We start from the raw sequence: 19,576 nt of genomic DNA, 5'->3' as shown, positions 1-19,576 counted from the left end.
AAAGCTGTAAATGGCACAGTCGTGCAAAAAGACCTTCCAGCCCCTGGCAGATTATGCTGTGGAGTTTCCTTTGGCCATCGGCTGGTTTTAGAGTTTCTGAAATGAATACCTTGAGATGGTGCATGCACGTGCCAGGATGGCACAGCGCCCTGCACCCCCACCACTGGGCATTCATTCTCAGAGAGCTCTGCACACTCACCTTACCAGGGCCCCCAGGACATGTGTGTTGGCGCCCCCGACGTGGACGATAAACAGCACATGGATGTTACACTGCTGGCTGGCACTTGCCGCAGATAACCCTGCTTTGGCTGCCACAGGATGAGTGGGTGAGAGGGGAGAAGGCAGATCCCTGGGAGATGACGCTTCCTCAGTTGTCCCCCTTTAATCCAGGGCGAAGCCAGAGGCACAGGGGGTTGCACAAACAGTCCCAGGTGACACACTGCTAAGCGGCCCAGAGCCTGTGACCCCAGGCCCTCAGGCGCGAAGGCTGTGCTCCTAACCGGCACGGCCCATCCCTGCCTCCTCCACAAGTGACACAAATACCTTATCAGAAAGGAAAGAGGAAGCATTCCTCCTTATACAAGAAGCCCGTGCAACTGCAATTCCTTGGGAGAACAAAGCAGGGTGGCCTCTGCTCCTCAGCCTACGGGATTACGCCAGGCTCACTTCAGACGGGACCCAAACTGGCCACATGGAATGTGGCCATAATTTACTTGTAGTTTAGAGGAACTTTAGTGAAAGCTCAAACAGCTCATGTAGCTAGAACTAAATAGCAATTTAGTGAGTAAATGAATCAGAGGCACAGATTAAATTTCCATCCAAATAACCATAGGTTTCTCAATTAAGAAGGGAGACAACATGTTTGGCTAAACAGTCTGATTTTGGCCTTAGCCTCGTGGATTTACCCAGCCTACTTACTGAATACGGCAGTGCACACAGATCCGGGGGATCTCAGGTCTGGGGTGTGCTCACGCACTTTATTCAGAACGAGACATGTGATGATAACTTCACAGTGTCAGGCATGCCCCTTTGCTATCATTAAGGAATTCCAACATCACACCACTCAATGTTTATGCAGGGAGCAATCAGGGGTGTTCAGACACAATTAAGTGTTTTCTAGCTCATATAACTCACCAGTTTTATTTTAAAACATTTACATTCTACTGCAGAATTGACACTAATAATTTTTTTTAAAACAAATTCCCTTAATGGATATTTGGGAAAGTTATTCAAACTTTTAAATCCCCAATTTTATCATCTGCAAATGGAAATAACAATAGCACCTATCTTATAAGACTATTACCCATTTATCCTTAAAGACATTTAATTTTACATTTAAATATAATATCAATGTTACATCCTTTAGAGATAATTTGACATATAGTTACGTGATGTGTTGAGCTTTTTGAGTTGTGTCTGGCCAACAGTATGTATTTAATAAATGTATGTGCAATTATTAAAATTATTTTTGGCTGCCCAATGAATATTGCATGGCTCTAGGGAATGGTATTTTTTTGCTAAACAAAGGTTATTAAATGTCTCCTATATACCATATACTGAGAATTGATGGGGAAAACTTTTAGAATTAAATATCTCAGAATACTTGCACTGGGGACAAATTCCCTCCACTGCGTCTTTACCATAATGGCTACCATAATACAAATATTTTTATTATCCATAGTATCATCGCCTTAACTTTGCATTACACATTATAGTTTATGTAGTGTCTGATCCTATGAAGCAGGGAAACTGCCTAAGAAAGGAACAGGATTTGCATAAGGGCACATGGCCCATGAAGGGCACAGCAAGGACTTGAGCCTCAGTCTTCAAACTCCGAGTTCAGTGATTGTTTTCCCACTGTCCGTTCAGCTGTCAAGAGCCTCAGAAATGCTAGGGAGTGTGCACTGCCACACAGTGTTGAGGGGAATGCAGGTCAGTTCCTCAGTATCCCCAGACTTCCCATTTCCTGCTCATTTGGGGAATTTCAAAAGTGATATTTTGAGCATCTCTGTCTGGTTCCCCCAATGGATACTCTGCAGTCACAACAGGGTCACCAGGAGTATCAATGGCAGTCGGGTGTCTGGGCGCCCTGACACCTGTTCCCCCACACTTAGACACCGAGTACCTGAATGGAGATGGAACAGACCGAGAAAGGGAAGGGTAGACAATGATCCACTATGCTGAGCAGCAACTTTCCTCATGATCAAAGCCCTGTGACTGACAACAGCTACGTCACTATTGACACATGAGATCACAAGACTGAAAGATTAGAGACAATATGGAATCCCAGAATGCAGCAGGGTGCCCACAAGGAAGTGAATGGCAACAGTAGTGCCAGTGTTGGGGACACAGCAGTGTAAAGTGGTCGTTGTCAGAGGGCGACAGGAAGACGTAGGGGATCACCAAGAAAAAAGAAGCCTGTAAACAGCAGCCTTCCTGTTTCAATGGATAGACATAAATTGTGCTTTTGGCCCAAGTTTTTAAGAGAAAAAGAAAGATTCATGGTGATTTAAGATTTCTTATAAAGCCCTAGTGGTGCCCTAAGTTAATTAACAATAGGGGTTGGAAAATCTTACAAAGCAATGGATTTGGGCTATTAGGTGGTTTAACCGAAGAGATTGAGATCTATTGTTACCTTGATAGCTTGTTACCCGCAACTCATTGAATGAGCTTTTCAGAATTCAATTGCTCTGAAATTCAAGGCAATGGTCACCACCTGTGATGTGAGCTTTTCACACTCACTCAAATGTGGGTGCACAGGAAACACGCATGAGGAGAGAGAAGGTCACATGGGAATGGTATGATTTGGTTGTTTTCATCTTTCTTTTTGTTCAATGAAGTCAGTGAATAAAGCTCACAGTCGGGAGGAAGATGGGACTTGAATCCCATTTTAACACAGAGGCACAGAGATACGGAGGGACAAGACAAAGGACAGCAAGTCTGGGTTTCTGGGGCAGTCAATCCAGTGTCGGGGGGGAAGCACCTTGGTTCTGACGGTGCCTGCTAGGACGCTGGGAAGGACAATGCTTCCAGGTCTCCAGCCACCCTCTGGGACTCACCCATTTGTGGACTACCTCACCATCCTTGTCCCTGTTCCAAACGTGTAGAGCTGTCAAGAGCTGGATTTACTACAGAATCACCCCCAAACCAGTCTGAGGCCTTTCAGACAACGTGATGGGCTTTCGCTCAGATGCAGCACAGAAAATACCATAATATTAAACAAGAGTGATGCCTGCCTTTGGAAAGGCCTCTGTCTGCCGTGAGTTCCTGCCATCCGGCCCTCAGCCCTCTTGTGAAGCCTGCTGTCCCCTCTCTTCTCTCAGGAGGCAGGCCTGACTTCTCATTTGTCCTATATTCTTCTCCACAGTCATTTTTCTCCACCTCTATTTCATGCCAGGCAAGGCCCCGGGGCCCCTCTCTCACATCCTAGTGTCCCTGAATCCGCCCTGAGGAATTCTGTTGTGGAAGTGACCGTTGGGCTATGACTGGGCAAGGAGCGGAGAGGTTGAATCTGATCATCTACTCTTAAAAAAAAAATGACTGAAAGTCAACTATTTGGGGGAGGAGAAAGCAGAGTTTGGTAATGAGATGCCTCCCCTCCTGGTCCCATCCGAAGGGTCTGCCAGCAAAGGTTCAGACCAGAGGCAAGGTTTCAGAAAGACACATACTTTAAGCATCAAGGTCAATCGAACAGCCTCTTGGAAGACCACCAGCTAGAACCAAAGGTCTTGCTGCTGTGGGCAATGCAGGGCCTCCCATACTGCTCTCTGCCTTGAGCTCCAAGATGCGGACACCCTGGCATGGCCACCTTTGGGATGCCCTGGCATGCCCACTTTCATTTTTGAAGCTTTGATCTACTTATTAACTCATTGCTTAACTTGTCTGACTAACCATCAAGGTAGTCAGACTTTCCCTTCAAAGTTATTTAAAAATGCCCCCCAGGAGCTGGACGCAGGACCCTCAATTTCCTTCCGGAGAGGAGCTGTGTGTGTCTATATCAGGAATAGAATATTGTGTTTCTTGACCCGGGGACAGCAGCTGGAGTTACATAAATTATACGATGTGATTACAGCATTTTGCCGTGGTAACATCATCAAAACCCTTCTGTGATGTATAATGCAGTCAAAATGCAAATTCTGGGATATTTAAAAGTCCATCGCACAGAATTGTTATGACTCAAGACTGAACCCCAGGAATGCTGCGGCTTCTTTTACAAGGCCCACGAGCAGAGCTTTCCCTCTGTCAAGAGGTGGAGCACAGAGAGCTTGTAGTGTGAGAGATACACATTGCCAAATTTAAAGTTTCCTATCCTGGGTTGCCAATGCTATGGGGAATATAATTCAGGACAGGTCAGGCACCCGTATCTTCGTATCTCAAAGTGGGCACCGTGAGTTTTTCTGAAGTCAGTAGGAACAATGTAACTCAGCCTTGTGGAAATGGGAAGGACATTTCCAAACTCCTCTCAGGCATTTTTAATGACTTGGGCACGCCGCAAGACAGCCCATTGGGCTTGCTTATCAGAGCACACACGTGCATGTGATACCTTCCTGCGCTGTAAGCAGAGCGCAGCCTCACACCAGGCCGGCAACCCAGGGTTGAATCCTATTCATTCCACTTATCATCCCATCTCCTCGGGCAAATGCTTCAGCTTCCTGAAGCCTTGTCTTCCTCCCCTGGAGAATGGAGATCACAGCCCTGCCCACCCCCCCAACAGGGGCAAGAAAGCATTTAGCACAGGGTCGGGGTGCACCTTCACCGCCCCATACTGGTGTGTCTAGCGCCCCAGTCATTTCTGCTGTGCTGCTCAAATGACGTCTCGCCTGGTGGCTGCACGGAAAATGTTTCCAAAGATCGCCATTGATTTTCACAGCTCAGCCTTCCCTCCCAAGCTGCCTGCTTCACACCTGCTGGCCGGGGCACCAGGCAGAATCCGGCACCGTCTTTCCTCTTACTCTGGGTGTTTCTAAAAGGTACAGCCGACTTCTCAGACAATGAGGGTCAGTGGAATCAACAGACTAATTTCTTTTCTTTCTCATTCCCACACAAGGAATAGAGCCGGAATTCCAGGCAGGAATGGCTGAACACCCACTCTGATTAGGAGTGTGGCTGCAAAGCGTCAAGGCTTCTCAGAGATGCCTTCTGGGAAGGGAAATATACACCCATGACCCACTCTCTCTTCTTTTGTGGAGAGTGAAAATTTGGCAAGGTTAAATTAAAAAGAAGGCAGAAGTCATTCTACAAGACTCAATGTGTAGAAAAATAAATATTACTCTGAATGTCTAGAAAATAATGATTAGAATTTATGAAGCATTTTAACTTGCCTGGCTGGGTGCTAAGCAACATTCTATTTTTTAATCTTCACAACTCCATTCAGATCAACACCATTATTATTCCCATTTGACAAAGAAGAACCCTTGATTGTATATGAAGCTGTCATGCGGTAGGTAATTTACTGTAAATACTTCAGTATAGACAGCATGACATAAATATATGTGCTTATTTTAATCTCCATCTCAGAGCTAAGTCAATAGCCTGAATCAGGAATATATATTCTGGCTAGTATTTAAGCAAAGCGTAGCATGTGCTAAATAAAGCCAGTTCTCCCTGACCAACACCAGAGGTCTTGTCAATTACCTTAATGGACACAAGCAATGACTTTTTATTGGTGAATTGCAGGTGTCCCTTCTGCGTGGGTTGGTTCCATAGACAAGAGGCCCTGCTTTCCTCTGCATGAACCCACAGGACATGGGGAGCTCAGCGGCCTGCGTCCTTAGGAACAGTGTCCCAGGCCTGATCATTAAAGAGTCTGGCCTTCAGCTGCTGACTCAGGTTTCTCAGTCTTCTGACTCCAAATAAAAGGTTAACTGACTCCTATAAATAATGCATTTGTTTTGATGCAAGATGCCTCCAGAACATCTCAAAGAACAGAGAGCTGGGGCTTCTTAAGCTTTCAGAACAGCCTGCTGGCTCTGGTGTATGCTGCTCATAAACGTCTGCGTCACAGCCGCGTCTGTCTGAGCCTTGTTCTCTGGGTAATAAGACGGTAAGGGAGAGGAAGCATAGCCCTCCCCACTAAATATGGGAGGCTACCAATAGCTACCAACACGAATTCAATAATTTTAAATTACCTAACCAGCTTGGATTGTTTAGTGCAGGGACATAAGCTATTATTCCCTAAAACTGAAAGCTACGGCATCCTAGTGCCCAGCACAGGGACTGACCCACAGCTTAGTAGGTGTCTGGTCAATGAACTAGAGAACCGTACATGGGGTTCCCCAAGTATCCCTAGAACAATGATGGACATAAAGTAGATTCTCCTGTTTGCAGACCACTAAAGAAGGGGAGCAATCTAGCTGGAAAAGGGGGCCACAAAGTCCAAACACTCAGAGAGCTGCTAATTCAGCCCTAAACTGGATTATCATTGCAAGAGAAATGGGTAATTGACAAAGTTGATCTCGATTCCACGAAGTCTGGGGAAATCAACAGACCTTACAAAAATGTGTGGTTCTGCCAATATAGCAAAGGGCTGCTGCGAACCTATGTATTGTGGCCAAGACACAGCTCTTAATGCATTTCTGTGTTCCCAGCCACCAATTTTTTTTCCCCCAAGTTTGTTCTTGTTTGCATTCTGTTGTACTTGGCTGAAAATCTGTTCTTTATAATATTAATAGTTAAAATTAAGATTATTTTAACCTTTAAATAACTTATGTTTAACAAAACCACATTATTTGCTAAATAAAAAGATCCACACATTTTAATAACAAAATAGAGTCAGTAATCTCACTTTAAAAGGAGAGCTTTTTCAACACAGCACAGTTTTGTTACATATGTATTACCATGCAGTGATCAATATTTCTTAACTTGAGAGTTCCACGCTTTTACATAACAGAACACTAAATAAAAAGCAGATTGTCAACTGCTATGATGGTGGACAGCTGCCAAAAGTCTAGGATTTTTTTTCCCCCTCTGATTCTCTCGGTATTCTCTTGCAAAAGTTATACTGAAACGCTAATTCATTAAGGATTTCTCAGCATCCTCTTCAGCAAACACACTACCATTCTATCACATAAGACTTTCTGGGAATTTTCCTTTCCAGTCTGGCCCAGAGTAATTAGCTTGGCCTGAATAAGGATGGTAATTAAAAGCAGACGGCATTTACATTTTGATGCAGAACTGAATGCTAATGCTAAAGAAGTGGCATGGTCCTGAATATTTTTCCTGGCTTCTCCCAGTATCAAGTATCTTCGGAGTCCACCTAAATTATGATAATGCCCTATCCCCTCAAAATCACATTCCACTCTTCATCCATAAACCGTCTCTTTAGCCAGAAAACCACCATTAGGAACTTTTCCATCAGGCCAAAGTAATGTCGTATAAACAATGTGCCTTGAGCAATCAACCCTTTTCCCAACCTATTGCTTTTAACAACATGCATAGAAAGGGCACATTGCAGAAATCTGGTTCATTTCCCAAAGTTCCCTGTTCTATCTAAAATGAGTGACTGCCACTGAGTAGATGAAGTTGGCATTCATAAAAATCAATTGCTTCAAACCTGAACTTGACCATTCTTCTAGGTTTTCAAATGGGAAAACAACTGTGACAGTTGCCTTTTGAGGAAAATATTTTAAGCTCTATCTTGGAACCACCATCCACTTTGTTGTCAATGTTCTTTATGATTTCTTCCCAAATTCTTGGTGTCCTGTTATACCTTTTTAGGAGAGGTATAGAGGAGTGGAAAAGCAGATTGGTGGTATGCCTAAGAAGCAGCCCACTGAGCTCCCCTGAGTTAATACTGAGTGTGAGGCACTATGTTCCAGGCACAGTACTAGTTTGCACAGATACTAGACACACTTTGTCCCCAGTGCTTATTACTCTTGGGAAGATAGACCCAAAATAATTTTTTAAGAGGGGAAAAAGTCAAAGGACTTAATTGAAATAATTGCAATAGTTATAAGTGATCATCATTTGTACGAAGGAAAGTGATAGGGGGCTGAGATGCAAAGTCCATGGGCACATGAGGGATGACGTTTTATCTGAGATGAAGATGGGGAAGAATCTCTTGCCCAGTAAGGTCAGAAGTTCTGAGTATGAGGGAGTGTGGTCGGTTGGCAATGGTGCGGATCTGCTGTCTATGGGAAGGCACTTGGAGGCAATATGCAGGAAAGCCCTTTGAAAGCCAGGAAGTGCAACACAAATGTAAAGGATTATATTTAAGGATTTCCTGAGTGCCCGTTATATACCCAACAACCAGATAGGAGTCTAACAGTGCCAAAATCTTTTTTAAAAAACCTGTTGTGTTTTAAGAAGGGGTAATTTTTTTTTTTGAGAGGGCTTCTCTCATATTTATTGATTAAATGGTTGATAACAACAATAAAATTCTGTATAGAGGACTCAATGCACCATCATTAATCAACCCCAAGCCTAATTCTCAACAGTCTCCAATCTTCTGAAGCACAACGAACAAGCTCTTACATGGTGAATAAGTTCTTACATGGTGAACAGTGCAAGGGCAGTCATCACAGAAACTTTTGGTTTTGATCACGCATCATGAACTATAAACAATCAGGTCAAATATGAATATTCATTTGATTTTTATACTTGATTTATATGTGAATCCCACATTTCTCCCTTATTATTATTATTATTATTATTATTTTTTAATAAAATGCTGAAGTGGTAGATAGATGCAAGATAAAGGTAGAAAACATAGTTTAGTGCTGTAAGAGGGCAAATGTAGATGATCAGATGATCAGGTGTGTGCCTATGGACTAAGTATTAATCCAGGCTAGACAAGGGCAGCAAGACATCCACGGATGCAGAGGATTTCTCTCAAAGCAGGGGGGGTGAGGTTCTGAGCCTCACCTCTGTTGATCCCCAAATTCTCACCTGATGGCCCCCCTGCGACTGTGCCTGTCTTAGGTTGTCCCTCCTACAAGGGGTAATTTTTATGGCATGGAACTGTATAGAGCAAATGTACCATAATTTTATCTTAACAATGACATGGCTGATTTTGAACCACCTTTGTCACTCAGGATGCCATTACTTAGCTCCTCCAACCACAGGCATGTGAACTCATAACTCCTTGACATACGTAGCAGATGCCTCCTTGGGGGGGGTGCCGAGTACCTGCAGGAGAATCCCTGTCACGTGGAGAAGATGAATGCACTGATCACGTGTGTAACAATGTGGCCATGAGCAAGTATGCAGCACGCTCAATCAAATGTTAGAGTTGAGGCCCCTCTTACCTAATGTCTATGAGACATAGATATTTTCAGGTGTTCTCCAATCCTGAGATGTTGATTCTACGAGATCCATTCAGCCAAGTATTTCTTGGGCACCTACTGTGTGCCTGACCCCGTCCTGAGGATACCACATGGAATCAGACCATCCTCTCCTCAAGGTGTCTGTAGTTCGGTGAGATAAGGAATAAATACAGAACTTTTCATACAGAATGAGGAGTTCTGGGATGGTGATAAATGCTTTAGAAGTGTATCACGAGGGCCCCACTCTAGACTGGGTGGGTGGATCCCAGGAGGCCAAGGTGGGCTTCCCAGGGCAGTAGTGAACCTGAGCACAATGGATCCACTCAGAGGCTTCCCACTGACATGAAGGCTGAGGCTGCCACTTGCGGAGAGAACACGCATGGTGCCCAGGTGTGAAGCAATGTCAGGGCGGGACTTCTGGCTACGAATCTGAGCAGGTGAGGCTGGGGGCCAGCATGGAATGGAGGAGGGCCGTGCAGGACAACAAGACTGAGGGGAGGACAGGAGCCAGGTTGTCCGGTGGCTCGCCTGCGGGGGACGTTGGTTCTCCGCGAGGGCTCCTCCGCGAGGTCCTCCGCGAGCTGGAGGGGGCCTACCTGCCTGTTGGACCCTCTGACTTACTGCCTGACAGTTGAAATGGATCAAACATTTGTGAAGCCCTTTCAAACTGGGCCTTGAAATGTATTGTATAGGCAGACAGAAAAAGTCGTCTAGTTTGGTCCCGTGGTGGCCCTGGCCTGTAGGATGTTGAGGACACTCCTGCCTGTGGCCCCTTCCCCTGGAAAATCACAGGAGGACAACTGATGACCAAGCAGTGCCCCCGAATCCTGTCCTTCTCCAGGGAAGGGCTTTCCTGTGGGAACCAAGGCTCCGTAGCAGCGGGCTGAGTGGGAGAGACACAGTCCTGGGAGGGACACTCACTCTGCTTTATCTCTGGCCACCTTTAACTTGATCACTTGAGAGAAATGAATTGCAAGATGGTTTGATAGTTCTTTCCGTCAACCAGCAAAGATGCTGAATCATGTTCCAGATCTTTTGAGCAAACACAATGGAAACTTATTTGAGAACATGTTCCTTTTGCCTGCATCCACTGTGATCTCTGCTTTTCCTTTCTGTATTCAGAACAAGAGAGAACTTCCCCTGAGGAACTCGCGCTGAGTGTCCCACTGGTCTGGACGTATAGTGGGAGAACATGTCAGCAGCGGAAGGAGGTTAAAGGGGCCCGTGGTTGCCGTAGGATTGTCTGCGTGGCAAGATAAGGCAAAAGATTGGCCCTCTGCCATTTTCCAACAGAGCACAGGTCAGGTGAAGTATTATCTAGGGTATCTTTGAGCCATGGCCTCGTAGACAAATACATTTATATTTGGCACGGCAATCCTTACAGAATAAGAGAATTACAGCTTCTATGTGGAGAGAATCCTGTGTCCAACAGGAGAGGAGAAACTGGCAGCTGATATCAAACCGCAGGCTGATTCTCCGGGATTATTTTAATTGTTCTTCATGCTGGTAACAAGAGGAATGTGTTTGTTTTCATTTAAACCATGTCAAAGCATGGGAATCAGCTCTGAGAATCTTAGTCGCCCAAACATCTGGGCCATGAGGGGGAAGAAACAGGACAGATCTGGTTGCGGTGACCAAAATACCTGCCTCAGCTCTCAGAAGGCTCAGGGAGAGGGCTTTCCCCCACCCACACGACAGGATGATGGATGCCAGAAGGGCAGGGGCACAGAGGTGCGTGGCAGGGGGGGCACCGGGCTGGGGGTGGGTGGGTGCTTGCTGGGGCAACTGGGGCAGAAAGGTAGGCACAGCCGGGACTCAAAGCTGAGGAAAGGAGACAGGGCCCGGGAGTGAAGCCCAGAAACCAGCTGGGGACGCAACCCACAGAAAGGGGTCCTAGGCAGAAAGACACAGTCCAGAAACGCCAGCTCCCTCGGACTCATTTCCTCCCACTCGGACCTCTTTGTTAGGGAACCTGCTCCGCTCGGCCCTGATCCGTGTCTGACACGTGGCCCTCTCCAGCCACAGCTGACTGGACAAAGGGTGGGCGCCTAACCTGCATGGAGCTGCGGGCTAGAGTGACTTATGGAACTTGCTCAGATGTGAACTCAGATACACAAACACTTGAGTTCCTCTCTGTTTGAACAGGGGAGGAACACGTAAAGTGGGACCTGGAGGAGACCATGTGACACCCACGCATGAGGGCAGCCCCAGAGGGCTGGTTTCAGGAAATAAAACCACAACAGGTATTCGAGAAAGGAAGCACAGGCTGATTGGTTTGTTCCTACAGCCTCACACGCGACCCCTCAACCCCCACAACCATCTTTCCCGACTAGACCCAGCCCAGGGCGCTGTCATAAACTTAGGGGCACAGCAGAGAATCCCACTGGCCATTCTCAGAGCCCAGCGCAGCCATTACTTGGAATACCACCCGTGCTCTGCAGCGCCGGGGAACAGCCAGACGGCGCTTTAGAGCCTCCCGAGGCGTTTAGGAGGTTGCCAGGCACCCGGGGCTATAGGCGCCCCCACCCCCACCCCAGTGTCTACCAGAGTAGCTCAGTTTCTCTATGTCCTACACATCAAGGGTCCACGGAAACCTCTGACTAGGTAAAGGGATCCATAGCTTAAAAATACAGCACCATACTGAACACCATACAGTGGGACACATGATTCAGGCATGGGAGTGGGTTGGGGTTCCACAGACAAGCTCCAGGCAGGACTCTGTGACCCAGTCCTCCCAGCACCAATTTCCTTTGCGACTGGTTTCTCCCCACTCGGCGATTTAGGCCACCAAATAGAAGTTCCCAGTATGGAACTTCTGTATGAACACCATACAGTGGGACACAAGATTCAGGCATGGGAGTGGGTTGGGGTTCCACAGACAAGCTCCAGGCAGGGCTCTGTGACCCAGTCCTCCCAGCACCAATTTCCTTTGCGACTGGTTTCTCCCCACTTGGCGATTTAGGCCACCAAATAGAAGTTCCCAGTACGGGGTTGAGACCCAAACAGGCCTATCACGGGCTTGCTGTAGATGCTGGAAGAGAAAGGGGAAATCAAGGACTAGAAAGGTAACGAAAACCAGGGGACAGCAGAGGCCCCCTTTGCCACCCTGCAGACACAGCGGCTGGGGATTCAACCAAGAGCCCAGGAACAAGCTGAAATTGCACAAGGTTGACCCCTAAATCTGGTCATGCGTCTCTGCTCCACGAGGCGACATACTCCCTTTCGGACCTTCACTTGGAGTCCCGTGCTGGCACTCGTAAGCAAAGAAAGCTGGATAATCTATCATGCTAAATGATTATTCAGGCTTCAGGATCTTACCGTTTCTAAAAGATCTTATCTAGTTCTAAAAGCTGTCCTTCCATGATAGACAGTTGCAAATTATTATACCATAATAGCAGAAACAACAATGAATCTTAAAAATAGGAAAACACATTTGAAATCCAGGTTTTGTGTTTCACTTTCAGTCCTGAGCTTTCCTACTAGTCGGCAGGGATCCATACAGGTTGTTGGACCACCTTTTCTGAAGATAATGATCCTATACCTTCGATTCATAGGTCAGTAACACCAACGCCAAGGGAAAAAAATGTTGAGCTAAACAAGAAAAAACTAACAGAGAAACTGTAGAATCAAATGGAGGAGGAAACTATTTGGATGTACCAGGAATCAGGAATACACTCCTTTTTAACGTTACCATCTCCTGGCACACACACAAAAAAGAAAAATAATTATAATAGTAATCTTTTTCAATGGAAATAAAGTACTGTGATATTTATAGTCTGTGCCAGAGTTATAATGACTGCAGGGCCAGAAGTGAAGTGTCACAGCATGCTCCACATGTTTTTAACACGGTTTCTAAAGGCTCTGGAGGCTATTAAATTTAATGAACCCATCTGCTATGAAATAGAGGTCCCAACATAATCAGTTTCCTCCATGCCCTGTAATGCAGATGGCATTGTCTTCCACAACCCGGCAGGCTGGTTTATGTTTTTCCATACGTGCATCTTTTTGTTTTGATGATTTGAACTTCTCTGGTATGCAGCGGTGTCTTGGGAAAATACAGTAAATTCAGTTCCAAGCCCCAACAACTTCCTTATGACGGCTTTGACCCCCTGAGTAATTGCTTCTAGGCAGTAAGATGTTGTAGCTTAAAGCAATCACCCAAACGATTCCTAAATGGCCTAGGTGCCATTCCTAGATGGGAAACCAAAATAAATGTGCCATTTATCAAGTGCAAAGCATTTTCTCCAAGTTGGACTTGGTGGGGGGTGAGGAGGCGGGATACACGTCCAATCTGCAAATGCAACGAAATTGGTTTCAAGTCCCTGCAAATTGCGTACTGGATTGCATTACCGGCAAAAAGGAGGGGGAGCAGGGCTTGGTAATGAATTCTCATTATTTTAAATGGTCACATTCCCACTGTTTCTAAAAGATTTCTTTGCTTCCCTTCTATGGTCCATTGTGGTCTGTGCAAACTCCCCTGGGGGCGTTGATCGGGGTGCCTGACGGTCCTCAGACTGGGGCAGGTCCTACCCTGCAGAGCGGGCTGGGTAACATCCCGGCGACGATCAGGACCCAACTGGAAAACACAGTCATTTGCTTACAAAACAGAACGAATTCCACTGTTGATGGCATTTTGCTCTGCACCCAAGAGATAATGATTGTGTGCGACTTGCATTCAGGCGGGAAGCCCTGGAATTTCAGAATTCTGGCGTTTGCTGTTGTGTCAGTTAATACATGAGATCTTATTAGAGTTAACATAATTAATGTTGTTAACATTCATTCATTTATTTGGGCTTCACCAGGAAAGCAAATGGAATGGAACAGCCAGACAGGAAACAGAACATTTCATCAGACTGGTTGTAACAGGCAGGGTGGACAGGCTCTGAAAAGCAAGGTTTGTCATTCTCGATTCTAGATGAGTCTTGGTTCAACACAATCCTTGCCTCACATGTGTAAGACTCCAAACTCAGTTTCGGTTCACAAACTTTTAACTTGAGCTTGTCCAGACCCAGAACTGTATATATCAATACATAATTAATAAAAAGGGCAAGTACTATACTTGGGGATCATTTTAAGCTATTCATTTAAGTAGTAAATCAGTTAAATAATTACATTCGGTGCTGCTGGGTTTTCAGCCGTTGGTGAGTCAAGGAAACAGGAATTGCTTGTTCCTTGACCATCAGACAATTAAGGAGAAGGAGGACTTTGAAACCCATATTTAAAGCAAACTTGTGGGCTCAAGTGTCCAGATTTACTAGATGATCAATGAATAGCTATTTCCTTAGTATTTGCTAGAAATCACATAAGTCAGAAGGGTTACAAATCTTCTGATTCTTAAAGGAAGCGAAGCCATTTCCGGGCTACAGTGTCTCAAAGAGAGCCAGGTTCCTGGAGCCGTCAGTGCTGAGCGGAGATGCTATGAAGAAGAGCAGAAGTGGAGGCCCTGAGACCCCCTCCTGACAGTTTGCAGGAGGCCACACTTGTATTTCCTCCTGGCATTATCTTTCCCTCTCAGGACAAAATCCTATTTTGACCCCACGTGCGTGACAGGAGCCCTCTGTCCTCACCCTGCAGAATTCAGGCCCGGATTAAGGAGTTGGAAGAGATGGTCGCTCCCTGGCCAGCGAAGCGCCCTGGAGCAGCCACTGGCTCCTCCTCCCTGGACAGGCCGAGGAAAGAGGAAGATGGAATTCCCCATCCTCACCGATCCAACAGATTTCTCAACACAACATAGTGAGAGGAGAAGGGAGCCTCAGAACATTCTAGTAGGGGGTTCATTTATCAGGGCAATTTGCAAAGATACAGCAGAAGCTTGGAAAGTGGGGAGGCAATGCTGAGCTATCACTTCTGGGACGAGCATATTATGAGGGGTTAGTTTTACATACATCCAAGGGATCTGGAAGAACTGGGATGAGTGAGCTCTGCTGTCCGGGCACATCCACTTCGCTCAATGATCAGCCACTGAAAGCATTCGTTTATTTTAAAGTAGGGAAAGAGGATTATGACACAGAATGCAAATTTCTTGGAAACGTTTAAGATGGAGCATAAGACTTCAAAGACACTCCCTCTTCAACTCCATGTCCAGATCACTTACTTCACCTGTGCTTTAGTGGAAAAGCTGGAGTAGCGATGGGTCCTGCCAACCATATGTAAACACGTGCATGGATGTGCCTGTGTACATATGTGAGCATGTGTGTAATTAGTAAATCTAAACAACTGATCTGACTCATTAGCATTATCTAAAGCAATACATCACTTTAATACCAAGTTTTATCCTCTGCCGTGCCACGACCTTCAGATCACGTATCCTCAGCCGGAACACTCCGTAAGGGGATGTGTCTTTCTACAAAGACACCAGGTCCGTTGGCCTCTCACTGGGGACACTAGTTTTGATGATCCACGTGAGATTTTGCCTGGATTTCCTCACTAAATAGATACTATTCCCCCCACATGTACAAGGAGTCAAAAATCTCTGGGGAAGCTCTTTGAGACCATGAGAATATTCTGCTCAAAAATTCCCCTGAGGTTTAGCAAATACTGACCACCCTCTGCCCTAGTCAGTCTTGGCCAACACGGTTGCCAAGTGGTGAATTTCCCATCCCCACAATAGCCCGTCAGCATCCCAGGGTGCACTGCACTCCTTCCCACCTGCTGTTACCTGTGCAGTGAGTTCATCTCTGTGATATCAGTTCATCCTTTTTCCTGTCATTAAGGACACGTGGATTTCTGTTTCCTTCAACAGGCAATAATCCATTCCCTGTCCTTTCTTATTTTGAGGCTTAAGCTGCCCAGAGGTAACCAGCTGGAGCCCTTTCACACTGTCACTGTCCTGCTGACATGGCCTCGCTCTTGGTCTGAGCGCTCCCTTAGTTTCTGGCACAAAATATTCCAGGCATTTTTGTAGAACAGCGGGGGATATCTTCCCTGCCCAAGTCCCGAAATTAGCAGCTCTCTAAGGAACCTGGCCCCTGTTAGTGGGGAGTGGTTTGTGGAAGCTGGGATCTGGGTTCTAGATGTGCTCATTGCTACCCGGATGCCCTGCTTCGGGCCCCTTCTATGGACAGAGGTGGAGTCTCTTTCGGATGCCTTCCAACCAGTCTCTTCCCACAAGTGTCTGTCTGCCTTGTCTTCCCCCATTTACACATTTGCTCCACCCTACCATACTCACAAAATAGATTCAGAATCGCTACTCTCATGCTACCGCAAAGAACACAAAAGGAAATTTAAGACTCATTTGCTGTAATCTCTCTGCCTCCCACTAAGCCGAGGGCAGTCAAAGTACTGGGCTCGAAATGCAACACTGTGTGTACCCACTACATTCAAAAGGCTTCTTTCTTTTCCCCCCGCCCTTTCTGGATCATTTTTTGTTCATCTGAAACGTAGTTCATTTAGTTCTGTTTGCATTCACTACTAGCTTTCTTTACCCTATTCTTGTTGATTTTAGTTTTTGCATGCATAGAACCCCAGCCAGCTTTCGAAAGTCAAAACTATACAAAACCATCAGAGACGGCTCCCCCGTCCAGATCTGTGTTGTTTTTTTTTTTTCAAAAGTAAGCAGATATACAATATCTTATTTCCTCTTCTTTCTTATGCAAAACTTAGAACACTATTTGGGCGCTTGCATTTTGCTCATCTTAGCAATAGTACCTGGGAAATCATTCTGTATAAACCAGTAGCAACCGCCTCCATTCCTGTTTTTAACTCTAAAGCTCCATCATCATGTACGTACCACAGTTTATCCAATCCATCTCTTATGTTTGGGTATTTGGGTAACTCCCAATATTCTTAAATTACAAGCAATTTTGCATGAACAAACTTGGGCATATTTTCATGTTGTTGGTAGTTCATCTTCAGGGTTCATGCCTAGAATTGGGGTGGCAGGGCCAAAGGGTAAGTGTGAAGCCCCCTTCACAGAGATTCCCTCATTCTGTCTCCCCACAAGCAATGCACGAATGTCTCTTCTCCCACAGCCTCACCAACAGAGGATATAGTTCTTAACTTCTGCCACCCTGATAGGTGAGAAACGGTCTCTCACAAGTTTGCACTTTTCTTACCGTGAGTAAAGTTGTACATCTTTCATGTGTTTAAGACCCATTTTTCTTTGTTGTGAATTGTCCACTCAGGTCTTTTGCTCACTTTTTTTTCCCCATAGGAATTTTGGGAGTTTCCCCTCAAATTTTATAAATTCTTCATATGCTAAGATGATGATGATTATTTATGTGTGCTGTGGTTTGCCAATATTTTCTCTCATTTGGCTTTGGACTTTACCTACAGTGATTTTGGGCTTATAAAAGTCGGTTTTCTGTTTTGTTTTTATTTTGAGTAGTCAAACTTATTTATCTTTCTTTTTATCGCATCTGGATTTGGGAGTCCTTGTTGGAAAACCTTTCTCTGTACCCAGGTTATAGAAGAACTCCCCCAGGTTTTGCTCTAGTGCTTGAATTTTTACAGTTGAGATCTCTGATCCACCTGAGCTTTTTCTTAGACATGGTGTGAAGACTGGAACTACTTTTGTCTTTCCCAAAATGGCCATCTCGTTTTCTCAAAAGCATTTATTTCAAGCCCACCCTAGCCCCACTGATCTAAGACAGCACCTTTATCATATACTAAATTTCCATACATAGTTAGGCCTTTTTTTGGACCTTCTATTCTACTGATCTGTCTGTTCAGGCGCTAGTACCATAAAGTTTTAATCCTAGAAACTCTGTTTTATATATTTTTTAAATTGATGAAACAAATAAAATGCCTAATTGGCCTGGCTGTTGAGAGCTGGTGCACAGAACCACGGGGTGAGGCGATCACTCCAGGCCTGGCGGGACCCACTGCCCTCTGCTTGCCCGACTCAACCACAATGTGCGGGAAGCAGTGATGAGACTGTCGCCATTGTCACCGCGGCTGTTACTGTTAGTTGGTGCAGATGTCAGCGGGGCGGCTTAGTTATTTCATTTCCATAATTCTAAACCAAGCCGGGGCCCAACTCTGAAAGTGATAAAAGTCCAAGGCCTCCCTGCCAACTGGAGAGAGTCTTGCAGCTTATCACCCATCTCCATTTGGGACACCTTCTCCTGGGGGCGGGGGCCCTTGTGACCAGGCCACATTTCCACGGTCCCCTGTGTACTTCAGGTGGGGGGCCGCTGTGGTGTAATCCCAGATGGGCCCCCATACGCCATTCCTGCCCTGCAGCTGCCAGGAATGTGGCAGGAATGAGAGAGCACGTGGGGAGCAAGCCAGCCCACAGCAGCCACTGAGATCACTCCGGAGGCCAGCTGTGTCTGGGTCACAGTGATTAATGTGATGTTAATCCCAACAAAAATGAGGGGAGGGACGCCCTGGGAGAACACTTGCAGTCAATATGTGAAAGACGCCACTCCCACCAGACTCATTCTCACTATGAAAAATCACCCTGCAATGACACAAGAAACCTGGCCTTTGGGCCAATCCTTGATGATTGGCAAAGCTCCTCCTTTTAAGCTAATTCAGCATCAAAACCTTTGGCTTGGAATCCGGCTTTAGGATGTGCCCACGGCCACAGTTCCAACAACCCACTTGTCTATGGGAAGAAAGGCCCCTGAGGCCTCTCCGGGGATGTCCGGTCACTGATAGAGCTCAGCCCTGGTTTCCTTCCTGAGGTGAGACCCAAGGATTCACCACCAGGACTGGGCCTCTCAGATGGCGAGGACCGGATCTGACATGCCCATCACCGTGGCTACGACTGAATTTGTGCACACGTGGGAAGGAAAGAAAAGCAACTGGAGAAGATGTGACCCCAAAGTGAGTTTTCTGTGCTGACCGGACACCTTCCAGATATGCTGGTTATATTCTCTCCTTCTAGGATTTTCATGGGCCTCGCTTGCCCAGGGAGCGACACAAACTGTACAGCAGAGGTAAACGAACCCCCTTCCCGGGAAGAGTGACACAAATGGCATCTTCTGGAAGGAACACCTTCCAGGGTCGCATCCCCCAGGGCCCAGCTGACTCACAGTGCTGTCGATGTATGCTTCCGTCCACACCACGTCGTGCTCTTGGTCAATGACTTTGGGCCGGCTGAGGACGTGGAGGTATTCCATGACGTTTTCCTGCACGTCGGCCAACGTGGAGATCTGGGTGAAAAATCCTGCCAAGGGAGAGCCCAGCTTAGTCACAGACAGACAGGGTGACCGCAGCCAGCGGCATGCGCGTGCCATGCCCTCCTGGCCTCCAGCTAATTGCTTTCCTTTTTTTCTCCTTCTACACATTCTGTCTCCTTGCTACCATCACCCACTTCATGAGTAATGTGTTCATGCTACAGAACAGACAAGCAAACGGGATAAACT

At 46.1% G+C, this 19,576-nt stretch overlaps 1 protein-coding gene across 7 annotated transcripts in view; it reads right to left on the bottom strand.

Moving 5' to 3' along the window:
- The window catches only part of CACNA2D3 (calcium voltage-gated channel auxiliary subunit alpha2delta 3), a 699,185-nt gene that overhangs the window by 214,795 nt on the left and 464,814 nt on the right, over positions 1-19,576 (bottom strand). For all 7 annotated transcript variants that reach the window (XM_073230729.1, XM_073230727.1, XM_073230728.1 and 4 more), the window contains exon 13: positions 19,244-19,377. In XM_073230729.1, the coding sequence (XP_073086830.1) occupies positions 19,244-19,377 (134 nt within the window). The remainder of the gene's footprint in view (positions 1-19,243; positions 19,378-19,576) is intronic.

The sequence above is a fragment of the Manis javanica genome, chromosome 3 (assembly GCF_040802235.1).
Source record: "Manis javanica isolate MJ-LG chromosome 3, MJ_LKY, whole genome shotgun sequence".
NCBI classification, from domain to species: domain Eukaryota; kingdom Metazoa; phylum Chordata; class Mammalia; order Pholidota; family Manidae; genus Manis; species Manis javanica.
Note: the sequence above shows the minus strand (reverse complement) of the source record. Positions and strands in the feature narration are given on the sequence as shown.